The sequence below is a fragment of the Mobula birostris genome, chromosome 9 (genome assembly GCF_030028105.1).
Source record: "Mobula birostris isolate sMobBir1 chromosome 9, sMobBir1.hap1, whole genome shotgun sequence".
Lineage (NCBI taxonomy): Eukaryota > Metazoa > Chordata > Chondrichthyes > Myliobatiformes > Myliobatidae > Mobula > Mobula birostris.
This window is the reverse complement of record NC_092378.1, coordinates 131,124,964-131,150,090: the sequence shown is the minus strand read 5'-3', so window position 1 is coordinate 131,150,090 and position 25,127 is coordinate 131,124,964. Positions and strand designations below refer to the sequence as shown.

The following is a 25,127-nucleotide window of genomic DNA, read 5'->3' as shown; positions in this document are numbered from 1 at the left end:
TATAGTCTCTAACTGCAGAGATACAGCTGTTATTTTTATTCTCTCCCCCCTGCCATGTAAATTTTTTAAGACTAGCAGAGGGACATAATGAAGCTTTCACAGGAAAGGCTTTGTGTGTTGTGACCCTCTCCCAAAAGGATATTGATATGCTGGTTTCATACGGGCTGCTGCTTTACCCAGGTTTTGGAAAGACACTCTGATCTCTAGCATAGGTTGTACAGATCATAGGTTGCTAATTAATACCTGGCAGAGCAAAACCTTTTTTCATAATCTGCCTTGATCTGTTTAGCCACTCTTGTTTTGAAAGTGTTTTCTATCCATATTGGGTATTGAAATCTGCACTGGTCAATGCATTGTCAAAGATAAGTGCAATGACAAGTTTGATTTCAGCTAGGTCTGTGGAAGGTTGGCACGTGTCAAAATCAATGCCCATCCTGTGATCAGAAAGTCAGCAGTCACCTGGTCTAAATATGTGTGAATGGTTGTGGCTACACCTTGTATTTTGCTTCTGAAGTTTGGCTTGAACAAAGTCAGTGAAGCCAATTTTTGGAAGTGGATTATAACTCTCAGCTGCAATTACTTATGTGCATTCAGCACAAACAACGGACATATTTCCACTTGTCTTTTATATATTTGTATATACTTGCCTCTCATTTCTTATAGTGTTTATAGCCTTATGGCAACTGGACTAAACAGGTAACTAGATGACTGAGTTACCTTGGTGACATTCAAGATATTGTTCACTAAAATGCATGGTATTCAATATCTGTTGAAAGCTAGAAGCAGAAAGTTGTATCAACTTGCTGAATTTATCCATTTAACTGAACTATAAGTTGCTGAAATAACTCTTTTTGTCCAAGTTGTACTTAGAATCTGCTTAGAATGCAATGTGTTGTATGATTCATTTAATTAATCAAGCAATGGAAAGGTAAAGTGATCATAAGACTGTTGTAATATGGGCAAATTTTCATTACAAATAAACTGTGCAATGGAATATCTTTACTTTGGTGAGTTCCTAGGGCAATAGTCTTGTGGCCAATGGGTGATTTAACTGCATCTGACTGTACAGACAAGTCTTTCATTTGTATTGAAATGCTGGCTCTTCACAGATGAATGCACATTAATCCAGCCCAAATTTGCCTAATTGACCTTGATTCCCAAGATGAGGTTGTATGTTGTGAAATTGTACATCACATAGTGTGAAATTGCAATAAAGTTTTGTTGAAGGTGTTTATATGAAATCATTTATTCATACTCACAGGATCAGAACAGTGTTATAATTAAATACTGCGTTCTCCCCAAAGGTTTTCAGGTTTGGATAGCAAAGAGCTACATGTAACTCTTGGAAAATCCTAACAAATACATGTGGCTGTGCTAAACTCATTGACGTTAGCATTAAGCTGGATTCTGGCTGCATAGGAGGAAAGTTCGTTTTCACCATTTTAAAAACTTGACTTTTTCATAGGCCGTGGGAATGGAAGGAAATTGAATGCAGGAAAGAAAAATTCACATTGATCAGTGTATTATGAAATCTATGCTTACTTTATACACCACCTGCTTTGGACATTGTTTTCCTTCAAAAGATCAAATTTGATTTGAAAATTTCCATTCTGTACTCCATGGTCCCTTCTAATTTTTATTATTTGTATGACAAGGGAAGGGTGCATTGCTGCTGTTGCACTGAAATGTTTTCAATTGACCTCTGGTTATAGATTGTAGTTAATTGTACCAAAGAGATTCAATTGGATTTAATTGGAAATGTTTCAGCATTGATTTAGGGCCTCTAGTTAGGAACTGAGGAAAAGCCTGTCCTAGTCTGAAGTCTTCAGTTCCAAGATCCTTATGCATTGACTCTAGGGGATGGATAATTTGAAGAATATCATAGTAATTAAAACACTGGTTTCTGATGGGTGAAGTTGGAGATTTTCTGTGCTGTTTCTCCATTTCATACGTGCAAAGCAAAGTATTCTGAGATAGATCAGGGTTATATGGCAATGTGGCGAAAAGACCAAAACCAAGTGTTTTGTAACTGCACATGAATTATGCAGAATTATTTGCCTGAAATCTGTTGATGTCTGCCTGACTTGAAATTTGGTTTGTGTTTAATGCAAGGATAAAGGTGAAATGGCCAGAGTGACAAGGATAATTTAAATGAGGAATTGTGTGTTTTAGATAAAACTCATTTGGCAAACGTCTAGCTATTCAATTGTCTTTCCATTTGTTTTTACAACAAAAACTCATATCTAGAACAGCAACCTGCTTAAGATCATTTTTTCTCCTAAATTAAAGTATAAATGTCAACATTTTGTGTATTTACCCGTTTTTAAAATAGTTTAATGTGTTCCTGAAGTTATAAAAAAGCTATCTCTGCACTTAAAAGTAGTTAAATTTCTAATTTCCACCACTTCCATACAGATTCCATTATTTTGTCTTGAGATAATCTGGCCCTGGCATAATTTTGATATCTTACAGCCTGAAGTTAGTAGATTTACTGAAGAAATATATGGAAAGAATGATCAATCATATTTCATGGTTTAGTTTACTTTCCAACCAGGATGCAGACAGTTTTGGTGACATTCCTGTAAGGCTTGGCCACGTGATTCACTTCCTGTATGCATTTCTATGGCAATCTGACCTCACACATAATCCTCCTTCCAGCATTTCATTACCACTATTTCCACTGTATTGTAAGCATCTAACCATCATTTCATTTCCCTCCCATCATACAACTTTAACCATAAATGGCTCATTTCAGGTCCTGTCCCAGATTCATCCATTCCCATTGTTCTCGGGATACACCTAATACTGTTCTAAGCATTGTGTGCCTATGTTCTGTTTAAACCCTGGTCCTATAACTGGCTACACTCATAGCGAGCACCCACTGCTGAAGGTGCAGGAATGATAATTCCAGTAAGTGGACAGATGCGGCAGAACTAGGTGAGCGTGGCCAAGCCAAGGAACCTCTGTAAAAGGCAATAGTATCACCCTGAGGTTTATATTTCTCCAATCTTTCTGCTAAACTGCACTATAGCCAGGTTGCTTCTGGCGTGGAGCTACTTCACAGGACTAATGAGAAGTATTTCATCCTAGAGTGACACCCTCCGGAATCCTTGCCATCCAAATCTCAATAATGGTATAGATACTATTTCTTTGTCTGCCCTCTGAGGCTGATGGCGAAACTGAGTTGCTGAGATGTATCAGAGGATGAATTTTGACCCAAATATTAGCAGAGATGCTCTGCCAATATGCTGTCACTGTGTAATGGTTTTATAGTGAGATCCCAGAATCAGCTTTATAAGCACCGGCATGTGTCATGAAACTTATTCCCTGAAAATGCCACTAGGATCCTCGTTGTAAAGACAGATACCAATGATCAAAGTTTGCGGGTCACTATTGTCAGTTGCCTGAAGAAGTGTGGATCAAGACCTCAAATCTGTTTTAAAATTCGCGGCATATTGTCAGTATTGATTCTTGTCATCCTGTAAATTTCGAGTCTTAAATTAGTAATGATACATATCTCAGGGGTTTGCGAAGGTGAATGCTGCCTTCACAAAATCCTTTAAATCCAAAGGATAGGTGAACAAATGTCCGTTTTCTCCCAAATCTAACTTCCAGCACTGAAACCTTTATTTCACTCAGTCAACTACGTACGTAGGACAGCTACATCCTCCGCAAGTCCTTCTATGGACCCCTGAAATAGACTGAAACTCTATACGTGTGAAAAGGTTGAAGGACATGCTCAAAGCCTGCTTGTTTTTTTAAAAATTATCTACCCTCCCACCGATTCTTGCGAATAACCGACCGCTGAAAACAGAGAAACGGCAGCGATGAGTCCATTTGAAGGGAGCGCACATGGAACCCGGAATTTACCGGCGGAAGGTGCGCCCAGGCTTCTTCCCACCTGCCCGACCTGTGAAAGAATGTATAGGTCCTACATTGGCTTCATCCATCAGTTCAGATCCCAGATGAAATAAATCATCGAGTCCAGGACCCGCTTGAGTAGAAGTTGTAAAAAAAAGTGAAAATGGAAGTTTTAAACTTTTTTCACTATTAATTTTTTTACACTGCTGTTCTTCCAACACTCTGTTGTCTTGTTGAGAACGGTTAGAAATGTATAAAATAATTCAGTATCTGCAGAATTCCTCGTGTTTGCGTCGATAATTATTCAAATGAGTTTTCTACTGCGGAAGACTTGGCTGCCCGCGACTCCCCCTGGTGGCCGCAGCGCTCGCCTGCCGTGCTGTCGATAAAGTTTGGTTGTTGAAGGTCGTGACGGCATTCAGTGGGGACGCCACACGTGGAGATGATGGAGGCGGTGGATACGGAGCAGGTACGGGAATGGACGGAGCTCGGACGCTTTCCTTTGGCTTTCAACTGGTGTGGGGCGGGGGGTATGAAAGGTAGCGGTGCGAGGTGAAGCAGGCGGTTGGCTGTGGGTACAGTGGGAGATGATTGGGTCTGGCAAGGCCTCCCTCTGCCGCCGAGCAGCGCACGTTGTTTGCCCCGCACGACTTGGGGTCGGGGCGGCTGAATTCAGCGGGCCGTCGGTTTACAAACGGAGTTTCCGCAAAACGTTCAAAAATGAAATACAGATTTGGAAATCGAAAATATAAAAAAAAACACAACGGGGAATGCTGGAAATATCGGTCAGGAGGTATTGGTGAAGGGTCTCAACCTGAAAAGTCGACTGCTGTTCACATCCCACAGACCCAAAACTAATCTCCAGCAGTTTATTTTTGCTGCAGTATCTGCAGTTTTTTTTTGTCTCCTTTTAACATTTACTTGTTAACTCAGTTTCCCTTGAGAATTTTTCCTTGGATGATTTTTAGTTTCTGAGAAGTCCCATAGAAAACAATGGGCCAGTTTTCAACTTCATTGGTACTTCGAACTTGAAGCCAGTAGTGAGGATCCATGGTGTATTATGGAAAAGAACGAGGGGCTACAGTAAACACGAGGAATTCTGCAGATGCTGGAAATTCAAGCATCACACATAAGAGTTGCTGGTGAACGCAGCAGGCCAGGCAGCATCTATAGGAAGAGGTACAGTCGACGTTTCGGGCCGAGACCCTTCGTCAGGACTAACTGAAGGCTACAGTTACTAGATTAGAACTAAAACTCTTTCCTTTGGACAGCGTATTTTTAAAAAAATGATTCTGGTTAATTGGGACACATCGGGGCCAGTGTATTTTGGCCCAATTAAGCGGCTACGCCAATTTGCCAAAACTTCATGGAAATAGTTTTAAAAAGACAAGCTACTCCTTTAACTGAGTAATAAATTATGTTTTTAAATGAAATACAGAAATTAGAACGCTACCAATATTGATACAGTAGTATTAAATTGACTTTATTTCTTACATCCTTCACATACATGAGTAAAAATTTTTACGTTACGTCTCCGTCTAAATGTGCAGTTAGAGTAATTTATAATAAATAGAACAGTCACTGTAACATAGAAATACACTCAAATCAGCGTGAGTTAATCAGTCTGATGGCCTGGTGGAAGAAGCTGTCCTGGAGCCTGTTGGTCCTGGCTTTTATACTGCGTTACCGTTTCCCAGATGGTATCAGCTGGAATAGATTGTGGTTGGGGTGACTTGGGTCTCCAGTGAACCTTTGGGCCTTTTCACACCTGTCTTTGTAAATGTTCTGAATCATGGGAAGTTCACAACTACAGATGCGCTGGGCTGTCTGCACTACTCTCTGCAGAATCCTGCGATTAAGGGAAGTACAGTTTCCATACCAGGCAGTGATGCAGCCAGTCAGGCTGATCTCAGTTGTGCCCCTGTAGAAAGTTCTTAGGATTTGGGGGCCCACACCAAACTTCCTCAACCGTCTGAGGTGAAAGAGGCGCTGTTATGCCTTTATCACCAAACAGCTGGTGTGCACAGACCACATGAGGTCCTCGGCAGTGTGGATGCCAAGGAACTTATAACTGTTTACCCTCTCAACCCAGATCCATTGATGTCAATAGGGGTTAGCCTGTCTCCATTCCTCCTGTAGTCCACAACCAGCTCCTTTGTTCTTGTGACATTATAAGAGAGAGGTTGTTTTCTTGACACCACTGTGTCAGAGAGGTGACTTCTTCCCTGCAGGCCACCTCAATATTGTTTGAGATTAGGCCAATCAGTATAGTGGCATTGGCAAATTTAATTAGCAGATTAGAGCTGTGGGTTGCGACACAGTCATGGGTATACAGGGAGTAAAGGAGGGGACAGTACATAGCCCTGAGGGGCTCCTGTGTTGAGAGTCAGAAGGGTGGAAGTGAGGGAGCCCACTCTTGCCACCTGCTGGCAATCTGACAGGAAGTCCAGGATCCAGCTGCACAAGGCAGGGTCTCTGAGCTTCCTGTCGAGCCTGGATGGAATTATGGTGTTGAATGCTGAACTGTAGTCCAAGAACAGCATTCTCACATAAGCATCCTTCTCCAGATGTGTTAGGATGGTGTGTAGAGCAGTGGCTATTGCATCGTCTGTTGATCAGTTGTGTCAGTAGGCGAATTGTAGGGGGTCCAGTCTGGGTGGTAGCAAGCTGCAGGTGTAATCCTTGACCAGCCTCTGAAAGCATTTGCTTATTGAGGTGAATGCGACAGGACGAAAGTTGTTCAGGCATGTTACCTTGGTCTTTTTTGGTACGGGGCAATGGTGGATAATTTGAAGCAGGAGGACACTCTACTCTGGGAGAGGGAGAGATTAAAAATGTCTGTAAACACACCTGCCAGTTGTGCTGCGCACATCCTGAGTATTCGCCCTGGGATGCCGTCTGGTCCCACAGCCTTGCGTCTGTCCACTCGTTGGAAACACCTGCATACTTCAGATGACCAGGTTGCAGGTTGTCTTTCCTCGGAGGGTCAGCGTTAGCGACATCGAACCGAGTGTAAAAGCGATTGAGCTCATCTAGGAGAGAGGCCGCAATGTTGGCGGCACCACTACCTTTGGCGTTGAAGTCTGCGATGGTATGCAGCCCTCGCCACAAGTCCTGTGTGTGCTATTCATTGTGAATCTTGACTCCATCTTGTTCCTGTGTTGTTATTTCACAGCCTTGGTAGCTTTGCGCAGATTGTAGCTGCTTTTCTTGAGTTCCTGCTGATTGCCGGCAGTGTAAGCTCTGTGTCGTGTGGTAAGTGCTGCTCGCACGGAAGTATTGATCCAGGGTTTCTAGTTCGGGAAGACCCTGACCGACTTCTGGGGGACAACATTGTTGTTGCACTTCCGGATGAAGCAGGTGAACTCAGAGACATCCTCATCATGAAAGACATTCCAATCGACGTGAGCAAAGCAGGATCGAAGAATGATCTGATTTTCCAAAAGCTGGGCGAAGGAGAGCTTTGTAAGCATTGCAGAAGGGAGTGTAGCAGCGGTCAAGTGTGTATCTCCACAAGTGCTCACCTGGATGTGTTAACAAAACTTTAGACACTTTCGTCAGCAATACTCAACTAAAGTCACCGGCGATGATGAAGGCAGCCTCTGGATGTGCAGTCTCCAGCGTGTTGATGGTCTCGTACAGTTCCTTGAGAGCCAGGTCAGTATCAGCCTGCGCCGGAATGTACACTGCTGTGATGATAACAGCCGTGAAATCCCTAGGCAGCCAGTAAGGTCTGCACAGCAGCACCAAGTACTCCAGGTCTGGGGAACAAATGGATTTGAGAGCATGCACATTCTGGGGTAGCACCAAGCATTGTTGACCATGAAGCATACCCCTCCTCCTTTACTCTTCCCAGAGAGGTTTTTTGACCTGTCCACCCGGAACAGGGAGAATCCAGAGGGCTTGATAGCGTGGTCCGGTATCTCCTCCATCAGCTAGGTCTCCACGAAGCATAAAATGTTACATTCCTTTGTTTCCCACTGGTAGGAGATTCTGGCTCTCAGTTCGCGCAGCTTGTTATCCAGGGACTGAATGTTAGCCAGCAGTATGCTAGGGAGCAGTGGCCAATTTGCGTGCCGTCTCAGCTTCACCAGGACGCCAGCCCTTCTCCCTCGCCTCCAGCACTTCTTCCAAGATAGTGGCGGTGTAAGTGATGAGACTCCCATGGATCGCACAAGTATGAAACAATGTATTAGTTCCTAATAGTTATCAACGGAGAATTTCATCCTGTGTACCCTGCTATGTTCTTTTGATTGTAAATGAACAAAATCAGCACAAACATCTAGTGCTTAAAATGCACTGCTTTTATTGTCTTCCTGCATAAAGTACTCCCAAAAATCACTTTTTTTAATCACAAACATATGCAACTGACACAACTTAAAAACTGTTTGCTCTAAGTAGGATGTAGAGTCCAACAGCCATTACAAGCGATGTTGCTAGTTAGAAACTTTTCAGTAAGTCTCCTGTCCCAATTAAGTGGTGTCGTATCCCAAATAAATGACGGAAATCCCAGCTATTTTCTTGATTAGTTTTTGTTCTTTAAGAGTTGTCCCAATTAAGTAGCTGCACTGATTAACCGGGATTCCAGAGAACTCCCAGAGGTTACGACATTCTTCCCCTCCTGTGAACCGTTCGTTCTCCAACAGTTTGCAAGTTGGAAATGGGCTGTTCTTCTGAAAGGTTGGTACTGTATGGATAAATAATGGAAAGAAAACCTACCATTGGTTTAGTTACTATTAAAAAATAAAATTGGATAGTCAATGTGGTCATATAAGTAGATCTATTGGGGAGTTCTGTGATTAAAAAGTAGTAGATGGGATATATTATGCTGGAATTAATTGATCTGCAAGAAGATGCTGAAGTTTTGAAATTGTTCTGAAAATCTATCCAGTTGTAATGGTTATTGCCAGGAAGTACTATGGATAAAGTCACTTAATAGTATTTAAAAACATTGCCTTAATTTCCATTTAACTTGCTTGGTGGGGTGTCACAGATTTTTGGGTGGGAATGGAAGGGTTCTTGCATTGATTATAATTCTTTCTGTAGGTAAAGAGAGAAAACAGCCAATGATGAGCATCTGTAATCGAGGTCCTCCTCAGATTTGGGCATGGGGAACTGTTTGCAATCCCAGCACTTTGGAAATGTCATGAATTGTGTTCACACATGGTAGAAGATGCTTGCAGCCCTGAGCAGCTGTCAGATCTATTCCACCAGACTCCCAAATACTTGTTTATATCTACAGTACGTACTTTGTGACTTGGCGATAGAAGAATGTGATTTTAAGTGATGCGCAAATCACAATAGATTATTAAGGAATTTTAAAATGTGCATCACTGGGTGCACTTTATTTGAGTTTGTAATTGAAGTGCCTGTTATCCTAAAATGGATTTGTTCTTTTGGACTGATCTCTGTTCCCTTCACTGCCTCATTTCGCCAGGTACGCAAGGCTATTAATGCATTGAAGGAATATGTGAAGAAAAACAAAAGTGACACAAAGCTATTTCTGAATGAAGATGAGACTATACAGCTAAATGTCACAGTTTGGAAGATTCCAAAGTGGGAGCAAACAATAAAAATGTAAGTAAACCAAAGGAGATTAATTCCTTGTTTATATTTTATACAGCCTCAAGCTGTGGTTTCTGTTAACAAGAGGTTAGGGAGCAGAATGGGTGAAGTACGAAGATGAAATTGAGCAGAACAAAACGTGATTCATTACTGGAGCCTTTCAGCATGTTTGGAAGGAAATTGTGTAGGCTATTAAATCCTCTATAGATGTGTATACTATCTGAAGAATGAAGATCATTGTTTGACTAGAATGCTGTCAAAAAAGTAATCTACGCAGTATTTTATTCCATGAGTACTAAAATGTGATTTTAATCTCTGAAGTGTTTACCACACAACTCTAATGTCATGTTTTGAGCCAAGGCTGAAAAAGGGCTTGTGTAAAAGAGGTAACCAGCTAACTCCATAGTGACCTATCTTTAGTTATACCATTTTAACCCACTAGATGTAAAGCTACTTGTTGCAAAAAAAAATAGAATTTCTATTTGTTGTGAGTAGATTTTAATTGTGCAAGTAAATGGATCAAAATATATTAATGATTTTCAGGATCTGGGTATGCTGGCAAGCCCAGAATTTATTGTCCATGTCTAAGTGCTCTTGAAAAGGCGTGGATGAGCCACCTCTTGAGCTGCTACGGTGTATCTGGAGGGGAGTTGCAGGATTTGGACACATCAGCAAAACATTTCTAAGTCAGGGTGATGTATGTCCTGAGGGGAACCATCCTGTTGCAGTACTCATGGACATCTCCTGCCCCTATTCTATGGAAGAATTTAAGGTGGGGTGGTTATATGGAAGGCAGAGTTTGAGGGTCGGCACAACAATGTGGGCCGAAGGGCCTGTACTGTGCTGTACTATTCTATGTTCTGTTCTTCCTGCTGATAAAGATCAGATTCAAGAGTTGTTGCAGAAGCGTGGACAAGGAACTGCACTGTATTTTGTACATGGTACACACTGCAGCCACTGTGTGTCAGTGGCAGAGGGAATGAACGTCTACAGACTTTGGTGGAATGCCTGAATGGTGTTCAGTTTCTTGAGAATCATTAGTGCCACACTGATCTGGGCAAGTTGGGTGTATTCCAACACGATCCTGACTTGTGCTTTGTAGATGGTGGAAGTGACTTGGACATCCCTTTAGAACGGAGATGATGGGGAATTTCTTCAGTCAGGGGTGATGAGTTTGTGGAGTTCATCGCCACAGGCAGCTGTGAGGTCTGCTTTAAATATACCCAAAACATTGACAGGCTCTCGATTAGTAAGAATGTCCAGGGTTACAGGGAGAAAGTGGGATAATGGGGTTGAGAAGAAAATTTAAATCAGCCATGATCGAATGGTGGAGCAGACTTGATGGGCCGAATGACCAAAACCTGCTCCTGTGTTTTATGGTCTGGAAAGGAGTGTCATGAGGTTAGTCTCTTATTGATGCAGCTGCTTCAGTTCAATGTCAAGGGTAGGTGGTTAGATTCTCTCATTCGAACTGGCCATTGCCATACACGTCTGTGTTTACATATCTGCTGTTACTGCATGTGAGCATAGGTTGCTTCATTTGCTAAGATATTTGTGACCAGTACCCTTCCCTGAGGAATTTATGCATGGACTGATTTTTGCATTGCAAGAGGTAAGACTAACTTCTAACAAGCACAGCTATCTTCCTTTGTCCCAGATACAGCTGGACTGTATTCCCCGTGATGTCAAGAACAGTCTCGTTTGCCACCCTTTTGAAATCCTGCGCTGTGGTTTATGTTTGGACAGCATTAGTCATCCAAATAAATTAAGTTCAAGGCATTGTAATGTTGGCTCAGAATTTGCACTTAGCATTGAGCCAGCAGTAGTTACAGCTTTCCTTACTTAAAGATTGACCACTTAACTTGAGTGACTGCCCTGGTGTGCAGTTCACCAAGGGGTCTCTTCCAAAATTTGTGATAGGAATAATTCTTCCCTCTTAAAGTAACTCAATCAAATCAGCAAATTAGGATGTTTCAGCGGGTCACAGATTAATTTTAGAAGCAACTGCAGAAAGCTATTTTAAGAAATAAAACTTTCAGTTCTAATAAACAAATAGTTCCATAAATGGAGTCTGTCTGCCTGTCTACCTTCACCCCATTTTTAACATGGCTGTAATGTTCATGCTGGGAAGGCCAGCCCTCGACTCTGCAGACTTCCAGCAATGGGGTGGAGGGGGTGCAAGTGCAGGAGATAGACGTGACATGGTGCAGTTAGAGGTGTCGAACCATGAGGACCATGGGAGGAAGGATGTGAGGAGGCTCACAAAAGGAAGCCCTGAAGTACCAGTCGTTTGTCCAGGAATGCGGGGACAAAGGATGGCCAGGCATGGCTATTCTCGTGGAGATTGACTGGAGGGTTCCTGGCAGGGTCTCCATGGAGATTGCTGTCTGCACTGGGCCTTGATGAAAAGAGCAAGAACCAAGCAGCTTGCAGGATGGAAGAGGAGGCAGAAAGAGCCCCATGCTGGTTATGGAGCAGTAAAAAGGAGTTGAACATAAAAAAGCTACAGCACATTACAGGCCCTTCGGCTCACAATGTTGCACTGACCATGTAACCTACTCTAGAAGTGATCTAGAAGTTCCCTACTGCATAACCTTCTATTTTTCTAAGCTCCATGTACCTATCTAAGAATCTCTTAAAAGACCCTATTTTATCTGCTACCTTCACTGGCAGTGCATTCCACGCACCCACCACTGAGTTGAGGTGAGGTGGAAGTCAGGAACAGATGCGCAGTGACTTAGCCACCACTGCTGACCACCAACTGGAGTGTACCTGACAACATCTGCTCCTGACCAAAGGCTACGGTTACCTCATCAAGTACAGGTGTCCCCCGCTTTTCGAACGTTCGCTTTACGAAACCTCACTGTTACAAAAGACCTACATTAGTACCCGGTTTTCGCTACAGAAGGTGTTTTCACTGTTACGAAAAAAACAGCGCGCAATAAAAGGCAGTGTGCGCCCTGAGTAGCCGCTCTCCCCTGGATTTGGAACGGCATTCCTGCCGGTATTGCTTAAACACGTGCCTGTGAGCAGCCGTTTGCAAGATGAGTTCTATGGTATCGGAAAAGCTCGAAAGAGCTCGTAAGGGTGTTACACTTAGTATAAAACTAGACATAATTAAGCCTTTTGATCATGGTGAACGAAGTAAGGACTAAGTGAGTTTGGCTTGTGGAAGCTGACAAAGATGATGTTGAAGAGGTTTTGGCATCCCATGACCAAGAACTGATAGATGAAGAGCTGATGCAATTGGAAGAGGAAAGGATAACAATTGAAACCGAATGAGTAATGATAAAGTATGACTTTAATTTTGAAGGGGTACGTCGGTTTAGGGGATATTTGCAGGATGGTTTGAGTGCTTACAAAGAACTGTATGGTAGAAAAATGCGCGAGGCTTAGCAGTCAAGCAAGCCTTTCACATCAACCACAGCAGACAACAAACCTCGACCTTCGACATTGAGACGGGCAGTCATAGGAGAAGATGGTGCTCTAATGGAAACAGGCAACAAGATGACACCCCAGTGTCCCACCACCCCAAGACCCAGGCCGCGGACAGATACTGATTCGCGGAGAATGCAGCAGTAGCTGGGAGGCACACAGCATATCTTTAAGAAAAAAGCGGAAATAAACATGCTAATTAATTAGGTGCCGCCCGACACGTAAATGTCGGCCCAGATCAGAGGTGACGGAATCGGCACTGATCTGGGCCGACAATTACGTGCCGGGTGGCACCTAATTAATTAGCTTGTTTATTTTGGCTTTTTTCTTAAAGATGTGCTGTGTACCTCCAGACTACCGCTGCATTCTCCACGAATCGATATCGGTTTGCTGCACGGAAGGTGGGGGCCACTGCACCACCCCAACCTCTGACGACTCGGTCTAACACACCATCATCAGTGTGCTCGGCACTGTCTTCCCGATTCCGGTAAGTGATACTACACTGTACATACATTATTTCTACTTGATATCGGTTGTGTATTTTTACGTGTTGTTTGGTATGATTTGGCAGCTTCATAGCTTAAAGGTTACTGGAGAGCACTTGCGCTGTGTTTTTGCCGATGGCGCTTGCGTGAGATATTCGCTACAGAAAACAGTTCAGGCAATAATTGTGGAAAGGTATTTCTACTTTATATAAGCTGTGTATCTATCATATCATTCTTGTTTTTACTATATGTTACTGTTATTTTAGGTTTTATGTGTTATTTGGCATGATTTGGTACGTTATTTTTGGGTCTGCGAATGCTCACAAAATGTTCCCATATAAATAAATGCTAATTGCTTCTTCGCTTTACGACTTTCTGGCTTATGAACCGCTTCATAGGAACGCTCTACCTTCGGATGGGGGGGGGGGGGGGACCTGTAACTGAAGAGAACTGATGCAAGCTTGACATTTTCAAATTGAATAATATTTGATAGTGACAGCATGCATTAATAGGTAGCAGTATTCTAAGTTTACAAACGGGAGCACAATATACATGAAGGAGGTGAGGTAGGAAGCTGTAGTAAACTGTATGATTTAATTTTCAGTTTTATTACGTAGTACTATGTAACTCTGCACTTTGAAAATTCAACTCTTTTAAAAAAAACATGGGTGGGAAGATTTTGTGGATAATTTTGAACTTCTTTATTTGCAGAATTTTGCCTCATAAAATTCGATCAGAAACAAAGGAAATTTGCCTATTCACCAAAGATGAACCAAACATGAATGCTGATCAGACTCAAAAATTCTATAGAAAACTTCTTGATAAGCATGGATTTAAGAATGTTACACAGGTAGGCTTCAAATTTGGGCAACTAATAAATACTGTTTCAGTTTGCCTCTTAGAAGTGAAATTATCTGTGTGAAGACATCTGAATCAGATTTATTATCACTGGCATTGAGGTGAAGTTTGTTTTGTGGCAACAGTACAGTGCAAAGCCATAAAAGTCCCGATATTACAAACATAAATGGTGAAAACAAAAGAACGATGAGGTAATATTCATAGACCATTGAGAAATCTGATTGGTGGCAGAGGGGAAGAAGCTGTTCCTAAATTGTTGAGTGTGGGACTTCAACAGGAAGAGGGCCTGTCCTGAAAGATGAGGGTGCTTAACAATAGGTGCCACCTTCTTGGGTACCACATCTTGAAGATATCCTCAATGGTGGTATAGGTTGTGCCCGTGATGAAGCTGGCTGCATCTATAAACCTCTACAGCTTCTTGCGATACTGTGCATTGAACGTTCCATACCAAGCTGTGATGCAGCCACTTAGAATACTTTCCACTGTACATCTATATAAATTTGTAAGTGTCTTTGGTGACATTCCAGATCTCCTCAAACTCCTAATGAAGTCGAGCCGCTGACATGCCTTCTTCATGATTGCATGGAATTGTTAGTCCCAGGATAGATAGTGATACCCTGAAACTTGAAGCTGCTCACCCTTGCCGACATTGGAGTGTGAGATTGTTGTTGCAACACCACCACTCAAACAGCCAGTCTACCTCACTCCCGGAAGCCTCCTCATCATCATCATCTTGAAATTCACGATGTGATGTCATTACTGAATTTGAGATGTGCTTAGCCACACAGTCGTGGGTTTTTGGAAGGAGTAGAGCAGTGGGCTAAGCACATATTATGGTTGATAGTCTTGATAGTCAGGAAGGAGCAGGTGTTATTACTAATCTGTACTGACTCAGTGAAGAAGGTGAGGATCCAGTTTCAGAGGAAGGACAGAGTCCTGGATTTGAAGCTTGGTTATTGGTACTGAAGGAATTATGGTGTTGAACACCGAGCTGTAATCGATAAATAGTAGCCTTAAATAGATCTTGCAGTTGTGTAAGTGCTCCAAGCAAAGTGGACAGCCATTGAGATTGTATCTGCTGCAGCCCTGTTGCAGTGATCAGTAAATTGCTGCAGGTCCACATTATTGCTCAGGCAGGAGTTAATTCTAGTCGTGGTCAACCTCTCAAAGCCTCTGTTTAAGCTCTTGTTTGTTGATGTACGTTTCCATGTGTATTACCCTTCAAAATCTTGTAACTCTTTAACTCTTGCCTAATTGTCATAGTGGTCACTGATAGAACAGCTCATGAGCATCAAACTAGCAGGCCAATGCCTGCGTCACTTTTTATCCTTTGTATTGATTTTTAAAGTGTGGGGAAGGGAAATTAAATATTTTGGGTGCGAGAGGTCCCAGGTTCATATCCTGGGTGAGCCCCCAAATGTGTGACTGTTAACAAAGTCACTGGTGAGACACTGAAGCTGGTGGATATGGAAATCTTTATTCAGTAAAACAAGCAGGCATCATACTCGAACACTTTTGGAAGAAGAGGCTCCCTGGCCCAACAGTACATCACATTTTTATATGTTAATGAACAAAGGTAACAACAGGACTTTTTCTAAAGTTACATAATACTTCTTTTGAGGGTACGTCCACACTACACCAGATAATTTTGAAATCGAAGCCTTTTCTCTTCGTTTTGCCCTCCCGTCCACACTGAGCCGGCGTTTTCAGCCCCCGAAAACAGAGATTTTCGAAAACACTCTCCGGAGTGAATAAATCTGAAAACGCTTAATATCCGGCGTAGTGTGTACAGGATAACCGGAGAGATTTAAAAATGTTGTCATGACAACACAACAACAATGCTTTTTTCTGCTTCTGCTTGGTACTGTACAAGCACTGCCGTACGGCTGTTATAACACGCAGTCGGTGTGAACGACGTGAGAGTTACATTGTAAAGTGAGTTTTTTTGACTATTTAAAAACGCTGTCATGACGTGCCGGAACAGATGTTCGTTGTTTTAACAACGAAGTCAAGAAGTGAATAAGTATATTCACTTCGCCCTGTTTTCTGTCCTTGCTTGTATGAAGGTGGTTTACCTATTTATGCAAGTACTTCTCTGACAATAGATGTGTAACAGCCTAATGTAACATTGTATGGAAGTACAAGATAACACTGATGCAGGCATGTTTTATACATTTAACAAGATGCTTTATTAATGCAACAGAGTCAGTCAGTTTTTCAATGTTCGTCGTCAGCCGGGTCATACTGTCCGTGAACTCCCTGTTGGTTGCCTCCATACGCTCCAGTATTTGTTTTTTTTAAGTTTTAAGTCCTCCTGCGCGACAGCCAAGAGAAATTCCTTTAAAGTTTTTCTACTCTGTAACTGGACAAACGTGCACCAAGTATATCATTTCCTCTTCGCTTGTTTTCTGTGTGTCCTGCGCATGCCCAGTAGGAGGAGATTCAACCAAATATCCGCCTAATGTGGACAGAGATATTTTGAAAAACACTTAGTGTGGACGCCTGTCGTTTTTACTTGAAACCGGCGTTTTCAAAATTATCCGGCGTAGTGTGGACGTAGCCTGAGTTACATATAATTTTCAAATACCTAGGTCATCAAACCAACGCACCCAAAGTGAGTGTTAATCACTGCTGTTTGAGAGCTACATTTGTGCATGTGGAGACATCTCAGGTCAATGGAATGTTTCCTGGTCTGCAATTAACCCCAATCTGTGCACCATGCATTCCTTTGGAGGCATGCTCAGGATTGAGAAAAGGACTAATTCTGCACATTAACTGATGAGTAGAGAAACAGTTCGATAGGTAGTCTGATTTTTACTCTGTTCAAATTGACCTCAGATATAGTTTGTTGACTGCTTCTGAAATTTCCTACGGTTAGTGTACACCATTGGATACAAAAATGAAGCTGCAGCAATTAAAGCCATTAGAGGAATAAAGTGTGTAAAATTAAAGAGGTAAATCATTTCCATAGTCAAGGATAATCAATGAAATGTTCTTGTTGGAGATTCTAGCTGGTTCTTCCTGTGTATCTCTTTCTGTTTTCTTTGGAAATTGTATTCTGCTTTAATTGCTTATATTAATTTCAAGCATGTTATTATTGGTCTGAAGGTAAAATTTGTCAAATAACAAATGGTGCTCAATTTATCAAAGCTTGTGTTATTTTGTTGTTTAACTTTTCTGGTCCTTTTAGGACTTGATAATTTTTTTTGCATTGAATCTTAATGTAAATGCACTCGTTCCTGATCATTTTCATTCACTTTGTAAGATTGTAAAGTTAAATATTTATTGCAGTAATAAAGGATAGAGCAAAGACCTTAAAAGGTTTAATAAATTTCTACATTGCATGGGCCTAATCTTTCATTCCCAGGTTAAGTGTCCAGAAAAGCAATAAAAGTTGAGTTTCATCTCAAACATAATTGAGTGACACCATAAGTGGCAAATTAGTATAATGTTAACCTACGTTTTATTTTGTTAGGTCATTCCATATAAGATTCTGAAGACTGAGTACAAATCATTTGAAGCAAAACGTCGCTTACTGAGCAGATTTGATCTGTTCCTGGCTGATGATCGAATCAGACGACTTTTACCTTCTCATGTGGGGAAACATTTTTACAAGTCTAAAAAGTAAGTGATGTAAATTAGCCATGGTGTCTTATTACATTAAACATTGCCCAGGTATCGATCTCATTGAATTTTGAGCCTTCAGCAGTTCTTTGAATGCGATATAAAATAAATAAGTTTATTTATTTGTTTCTTGTGGTTGCTTTTCCTCATTCAAACAGTGGCTTTCTGTAAATGCACAATTTTTCAATAATGAAGTGGATGATTTGGGCGACGGTTTCATCACTGAGATACAGAAATAATTATTAAATTTGTATATTGCTATCCCAGCAGAGAGTACTTTCAAACTTATGATGATACAGGGCAGAATTCTGTTTGCTACATTCATACCAACAAGTTTAAGGTTTAGTTTCAGTTTTTAAAAAAAAGTTTTCGTATGTATTGTGCCTTACGCTAAGCTCTTCCCAACTATTGAGTTTCAATGTGTAATCGATGTTATAGTTTAGGGAAATGAGGTGGCCAATTTGTGTACACAAAAGCTTCACAACAGCATTGAGGTAAATATTGACTGTGGGATAGATATTGACCCACTGGAAGAACTGCTTTGCATTTCTTGAATTACACTTCGAGATTTTTTTTGCATTAAGGGTGGGTAGGACAATAACTCCTCGCCAGAATGACAGGCCCTTGTAGTGTTTCCTCAATTGTAAACCTAGACTACTACACCCTGGGGCATCTACAGTGAGAGTCTACTCTCTTTTAGGCTCCATGTTGAACAAGCTATATGTAAAATAGGCTGCCCATTGTTACTTATGTTTGCCTTTCTTTGGATGGCTGTTACAATTTTGGTTATGTTGTCAGCTGCAGTAAAAATCGTCTTTCTGAGGAATCTCTTAAGTGGCTCTGTCCCTAACTTCATGATCCACAAAGAAGTGTGTTTTATTGTAAATTTTAATATGGAAATCAGAAATATACATGTATTTTTGTTCAGTATAATTTTAATTGTAGTACGTGGATCAAAATTCTGTAGGTAGTCCACACTACCTAGAAGCTCTCAGGTACAGTTGAACTGAACAATATATTGTCTGAAGCCAATGTAGTTAGCATGGACTTGATTTTGATTTTTGTTCTTTATTTTCAGAGTACCTCTGTCAGTAAAACTGTCTTCAAAGAATTTTGCAAAGGAACTGAATAAGAAAATCCAGGGTACAATCCTTCCAATCAACAGCAAGGGCAGCTGTTAGTGAGTATTAGGGCTTTTAAAAAATACATTTTTTAGTATTTGAGAGAATCTGTTTTCTGGCCTAAGCTTGCAAGATTTTTATTTGTTTTCAGTTACAAAACGGTTCTGAATGAGATTGGTAAATGAATGTGTTTGTAAAAATCCAAATTTTTGGATTTACAGATTGTCATGCACAGTTTAGTGTTTCCTGTGGACAGTTCCCATGTATCTAATGACTGACGGTCACATTTATTTTGCATTGGAATCCCATTGAACTCAGTATGGGATGTACCTGCATGAATGCTTTGGTGTTGGGTGCTCCCTAGATTTAGAATCTTTTCTCACTATCACTTAAGACAATGCAAGAATCCCAATTCCTTTCTCCCCTAAATTTTGGTAAATAAAATAGCAATCCCAATCTTCGATTCAGTCTACTGTCCTGTCAGCAGTCAAAAATATTAAAAATTCTTAAATTGGAAAAAAATAAGGAGGAACTTCTAAGCGTATATTAATTTTGTCATTACTCTGTAGGCAAGAATGAATTTTAGGTGCTGAATAAGATAATGCCTTGCTTCACAGACATTGGTACAATAATTAATTTTGGGAACTTCAAGAGTGGAAAATGCTGAGGATGTGTCAGACAGCTTTTGTGGCAAGTCAAGCAGTTAATATTTCAGCCGAAGGACTTTTGTCAGAACTAGGGAAAAAAGAAAACACTTTGATTTCAAGTTGCAGTGAATGTAGGTGTGGAAAGGACAAATGGAATACTTGGTGGGCCCAGGGTCATTATAGGGAAAAATTGTAGAGATTATTAGAGAACACAAAACAAAGGAGCATAGAAGGTTTGAAATGCTGAGTTGTGGAACGTGCCCAGCAGATCAGGCTGTGCACATGGAAAGAGAGAAAGAAATCATATCTTGTTGATTGTGTTCATTTAGAGTAATGGTCTTACTCTCTCTTCTTTCTTTCTTTCCTTCCTTCCTGTTTAGTGCCTCCTGATCTGTACCTGTCTCTTAGAACCATAGAAACTACAGCACAGAAACCGGCCCTTTGGCCCTTCTTGGCTGTGCCGAACCATTTTCTGCCTAGTCCCACTGACCTGCACACGGACCATATCCCTCCATACACCTCCCATCCATATATCTGTCCAATTTATTCTTTTTTTTTAATTTTATTTTTATTTGGATAAGGAATTCACAAATATCATGTACTTTTTTCACACATATAACCTTTTCCATTTTTTTATATGTATAAAACTACAATTATTTATACATTCTTAAGTACACATTGAGATGATATAAAAGGAAAAATTATGTACTGTGGTAAATCTAACCTATTAGGCGAAGTAATGAAATTAGTTGTTAAGAAAAATGGTAATAATAGTTTCCATATAACCCTTCTGGACCATTTCCACTGGTCCAAAATGTTGTATATAAGCCTATGTATCAACCATTGTAGGTGTTTATATCCTAATTTGTTCATGCTTGCTCCTGCCCGCAGACATAATTATCCAATCCCTATGTACTTACTTACTTAATTTTTTCATTTTTTTTATCCCTTTCCCAAATCTTTCCCTTTACTTGTGTTAATTCTCTATTTTTCAAAAGAAAACAAAAAAAACAAACATTTAGACTAGGGGTGCTTACATTAGCAATATTACTGTGTTGGTGAGAAGAGCAGTATAAATCATTAGGAGAGTCATCTAAAGTCTGCTCGCATTGGGGTTATATATTCAATCCATTTATTCCAGATTTGATAAAATTTTTCTTTTTGAGTTCTCAGGGAGTAAGTCAACTTTTCCATTTTAAATATTTCCAAGATAATTTCGTACCAATCTTCTAATGTAGGTGGTATTGGATTTAGCCATTTTCTAGTGATTGATTTCTTACTTGCCGCTAAGAGGGCCTGCAGCAACTTTATATCTTCCTTTTGTTCAGGAAACAATACATGCCCCAAATAGAGCGTCTCAAAGTTCAGAGGTATCTGGGACCGAAGTACCTTAACTAATGTTCTATGAATACCTTCCCAAAATAGACTTAATTTAGGGCAATCCCAAAAAATATGAAAATGATTTACCTCCTTGGAGCCGCACCTTCTCCAACACATCACATTTGTATCTTTATATTTTTCCTGATATGGGGTCTTGAAGTATCTTATAATGTTTTTCCAACAATGTTCTCTCCAAGTCAAAGAATTAGTCGAGGACCATTGAAAGCTGCAGATTTTCTCCCAAGCTTCCTCTGAAAGTACCAACCCCGCTTCTTTCTCCCACTTCTCTTTAATATACAGTGTATTTACATTTTTAGCATGGGAGAGTGCATTATATAATCGAGAAACTGATTTACTAGGTATTGAACTGCAAGCCGAATTCAGAATCTTGAAAAATTCTAATTCTACTGTTGATAGGTCTGTATATCTACAACTCTGGTTAACATAGTGTCGTACTTGAAGGTACCTAAAAAAAATCATTATGTTCTAGGCCATGTTTGTCCTGCAGGATTTGGAAACTTTGTAATACTCTTTTATCTATAAATGAGAGGTAGGTTGTAAGACCTTTCTTTATCCATAGTTCAAATCTTTTATCTCCTCTGTTGGGAAGGAATTCGGTATCATATGCACACCATCTAAAGAGTTTTAACATGTTATTAATTCCACATGAATTAACCACCTTCTGCCATACTTTTAATGTAAGATTTATCCAAGTGTTTTTAAATTTTTCCAACTGGGCCATCAATCCTTTGTCAGCTACTGAGGCCTGAAAAGGAAAACTGTCAACTAATCCAAATTCTATTTCCTTCCACCTAGCCTTATATTCCCTATTACACCAATATAACAGAGAGGTTATCTGTGAGGCATAAAAATAATTTCTCAGGCAAGGAAGAACCATACCTCCTCCTTCCTTCCCTAACTGTAAGGTGTTATATCAAATTCTAGGTTTCTTTCCTTGCCAAATGAAGCGGGAAATCCATTTGTCCCATTCCCTGAATTGATTATCATCCACCTCCACCGGTAAAGTACGGAAAAGGTACAATAACCGAGGAAGAATATTCATTTTTATAGTATTTATCCTTGAATTTAAACTTAAAAAGGGGATAAGATTCCATCTATGCATATCTGCTTTTATCTCTGAGATTAATGGCCCATAATTTACCTGTGACAGTGTTGAAAGATCCTTCGGCAGGGTTATTCCTAAATATTTTAATGATTTAGCTTCCCACTTAAGATCATATGTATCCTGCAATTTTTTGGATGGTGTATAATTTAGGGACATAACCTGCGTTTTCTTTACATTTATTTTATAACCTGATATTTTCCCAAGTCATCCAACAGTGTAAACAATCCTATAAATGATTTTTCTGGTTCACTCAGATAGACCAAAACATCATCTGCGAATAACGCCACTTTCTGTTCAATCCCTGCCACCTTGATACCTTTTACGATTTCGCTCTGTCTTATTAGTTGGGCAAGCGGTTCAATATATAGTGCAAAAAGGAGAGGAGAAATTGGGCACCCCTGTCTAGTGCCTCTCTCTAAGATGAAGGAGTCAGAGAGGTCCCCATTTATCTTAATTCGGGCTGTAGGGCTGTCATATAGAGTCTGAATTACTTTAATAAACTTTTCTTGAAAGCCGAATCTTCCTAACACTCTGTATAGGAATGCCCAACTAACCGAATCAAAAGCTTTCTCAGCGTCCAATCCTACTACCATTGTCTCTGTCTCGTTCTTATTAACCTGTTCTAATATGTGCAGAGTTCTCCTTATGTAATCCTGTGTTTGTCTTTGTTGAATAAATCCAGTCTGGTCTAAATGGATTAGGCCAGGTAAAAGCTTTTCCAATCTGCGCGCTAATATAGATGTAAATAGTTTGTAATCTAAGTTAACACTAATTGGCCGATAATTGCCACATTCTAGTTTATCTTTACCCTCTTTAGGAATAATTGAAATAATCGCTTCTCTCCAGGAAGGTGGAGTTTCTCCTCTCTGCAAGATCCAATTAAAGGTGTTAAGTAGTAATGGGGCTAACTGTGTCTTCAGGGACTTATACCACTCTGAGGTAAACCCATCAGAACCCGGGGACTTTCCAGCCTTTAACCTAGAGATGGCCACGTTCAGTTCTTTGACAGTTACTGGTTCTAATAAACTTGCATTTTGTAAATCTGTAAGTTTAGGTAGATCTAAAAAATTCAATACACTGTCTATATAGGGCTCATTGGGGGCCCGGGGTTGGGAGTACAGCTCTCGATAATATGTTTCAAAACTCTCTTGAATTTTCCCTATTGTACTCTCCACAAGCTTTGTCTTTGGATTCTTTATTTTATGAATTGTATTGTCTGCTTGTTGTTTTTGTAATTTATATGCTAATAATCTAGCTGATTTACCTCCTACTTCATAATTCTTTTGTCTCAGGTAAAGAAAATTTCTTTGAGTTTCCAACGTATAAATATCGTCAATTTCACTTTGCAATTTCCTAATTTCCTGTTTTCGATTTGAATTACTTTTGTTGCTATCTACAACTTGAAGTTGTTTTAATTTTCCTTGAAGGTCTGCTAATTTTTGTGCATTGATTTTTTTCATGTGAGTGGTAATGGAAATAATTTTCAATGTATCCCATAAGATCACTGGTGATGTTTCTCCCGTGTCATTAAGGTCTAGATATTCTTTGATTTTTCCCCTTAATCTCTCCATTACTTTCGGGTTATTGAGTATATGTGAGTTTAGCCTCAATAGTGTTTTCCTCATTTTCCTTTCCAGGATTAGAGACATAGAGACTGGGCTATGATCCAACAGATCAATTGTTGCAATATTATAGTTTTTTATCCTGAGTCTATCTGTATTAAAGATAAAGAAATAGTCTACCCTTGAATAGGCTGAATGAGGGAAAGAGTAATATGTATAATCTTTACTAGTAGGGTGTAATTCCCTCCAGACATCTATAATTCCCAACTCCTCCATCAATGAATTCACTTTCCGAGTCAGAGGTTTATTCTGAGTAACCATTCTTGAAGAATCTAATATAGGATTTAATCTAATATTAAAATCCCCTCCACAAATTACTACCCCTTGAGAACTGACCATTAGGTCAAAAATGTGTCTATAAAATGACCATTCACAACTGGAGGAGCATAAACATTCAGCAATGTTATTTCTGTACCTTCTATTCTTCCTGTGATTTTTACAAACCGTCCTTCTTTGTCTCTAGTCTCTGAAATATGTTCATAATTAAGAGTACTTGATATTAAAGTAGCTACCCCTCTTTTGTGACTCAATTTATATGATGAATAAAATACATGCTTAAAGCTCATTCTTTTTAATTTTCCATGTTCAGATTGGCTCATATGTGTTTCCTGGAGGAAAGCTATTTGTGCCCTCTCTTTTTTCAATTTAGACATAATCTTATTTCTCTTAATTGGATTCAAAACCCCATTAACATTATAGGAAATTATTTTTACCAATTCAGTTTGCATTTTTCTCTAGTAGAAAAAAAACACTTTCCTTTTCTAACCAAACAGCAAGCAATCCCTTCTCAACAGTAAACCAAGACATATAACCACACCCTAGACATTTTTGAACGTGCAACATTTGAAAATTTTTCCCGACTTCCCACAGTGAGGCCTGAGCACCGACCCGCCTCAGTTCAGAGGGATAACCAATTTATTCTTAAATGTTAAAAAAGAACCCGCATTTACCACCTCGTCTAGCAGCTCATTCCATACTCCCACCACTCTCTGTGTGAAGAAGCCCCCCCTAATGTTCCCTTTAAACTTTTCCCCCCTCACCCTTAACCCATGTCCTCTGGTTTTTTTCTCCACTTGCCTCAGTGGAAAAAGCCTGCTTGCATTCACTCTATCTATACCCATCATGATTTTATATACCTCTATCAAATCTCCCCTCATTCTTCTACGCTCCAGGGAATAAAGTTCTAACCTATTCAACCTTTCTCTGTAACTGTGTTTCTCAAGTCCCGGCAACATCCTTGTAAACCTTCTCTGCACTCTTTCAACCTTATTAATATGCTTCCTGTAATTTGGTGACCAAAACTGAACACAATACTCCAGATTCGGCCTCACCAATGCCTTATACAACCTCATCATAACATTCCAGCTGTTATACTCAATACTTTGATTAATAAAGGCCAATGT

General features: G+C 40.2%; 1 protein-coding gene across 2 annotated transcripts in view; it reads left to right on the top strand.

The window, feature by feature from the left end:
* The first annotated feature begins 4,243 nt into the window (after nt 1–4,243).
* The window catches only part of rsl1d1 (ribosomal L1 domain containing 1), a 29,892-nt gene continuing 9,008 nt past the window's right edge, over nt 4,244–25,127 (top strand). The window contains exons 1-5 of one of the 2 annotated variants that reach the window (XM_072268840.1): nt 4,244–4,330; nt 9,299–9,438; nt 14,058–14,196; nt 17,680–17,828; nt 18,907–19,008. In XM_072268840.1, the coding sequence (XP_072124941.1) occupies nt 4,304–4,330; nt 9,299–9,438; nt 14,058–14,196; nt 17,680–17,828; nt 18,907–19,008 (557 nt within the window). In that variant the 5' untranslated portion in view covers nt 4,244–4,303. Of the gene's footprint in view, nt 4,331–8,957; nt 9,103–9,298; nt 9,439–14,057; nt 14,197–17,679; nt 17,829–18,906; nt 19,009–25,127 lie in introns of those variants that run through there. The other variant, XM_072268839.1, reaches the window with a different exon arrangement.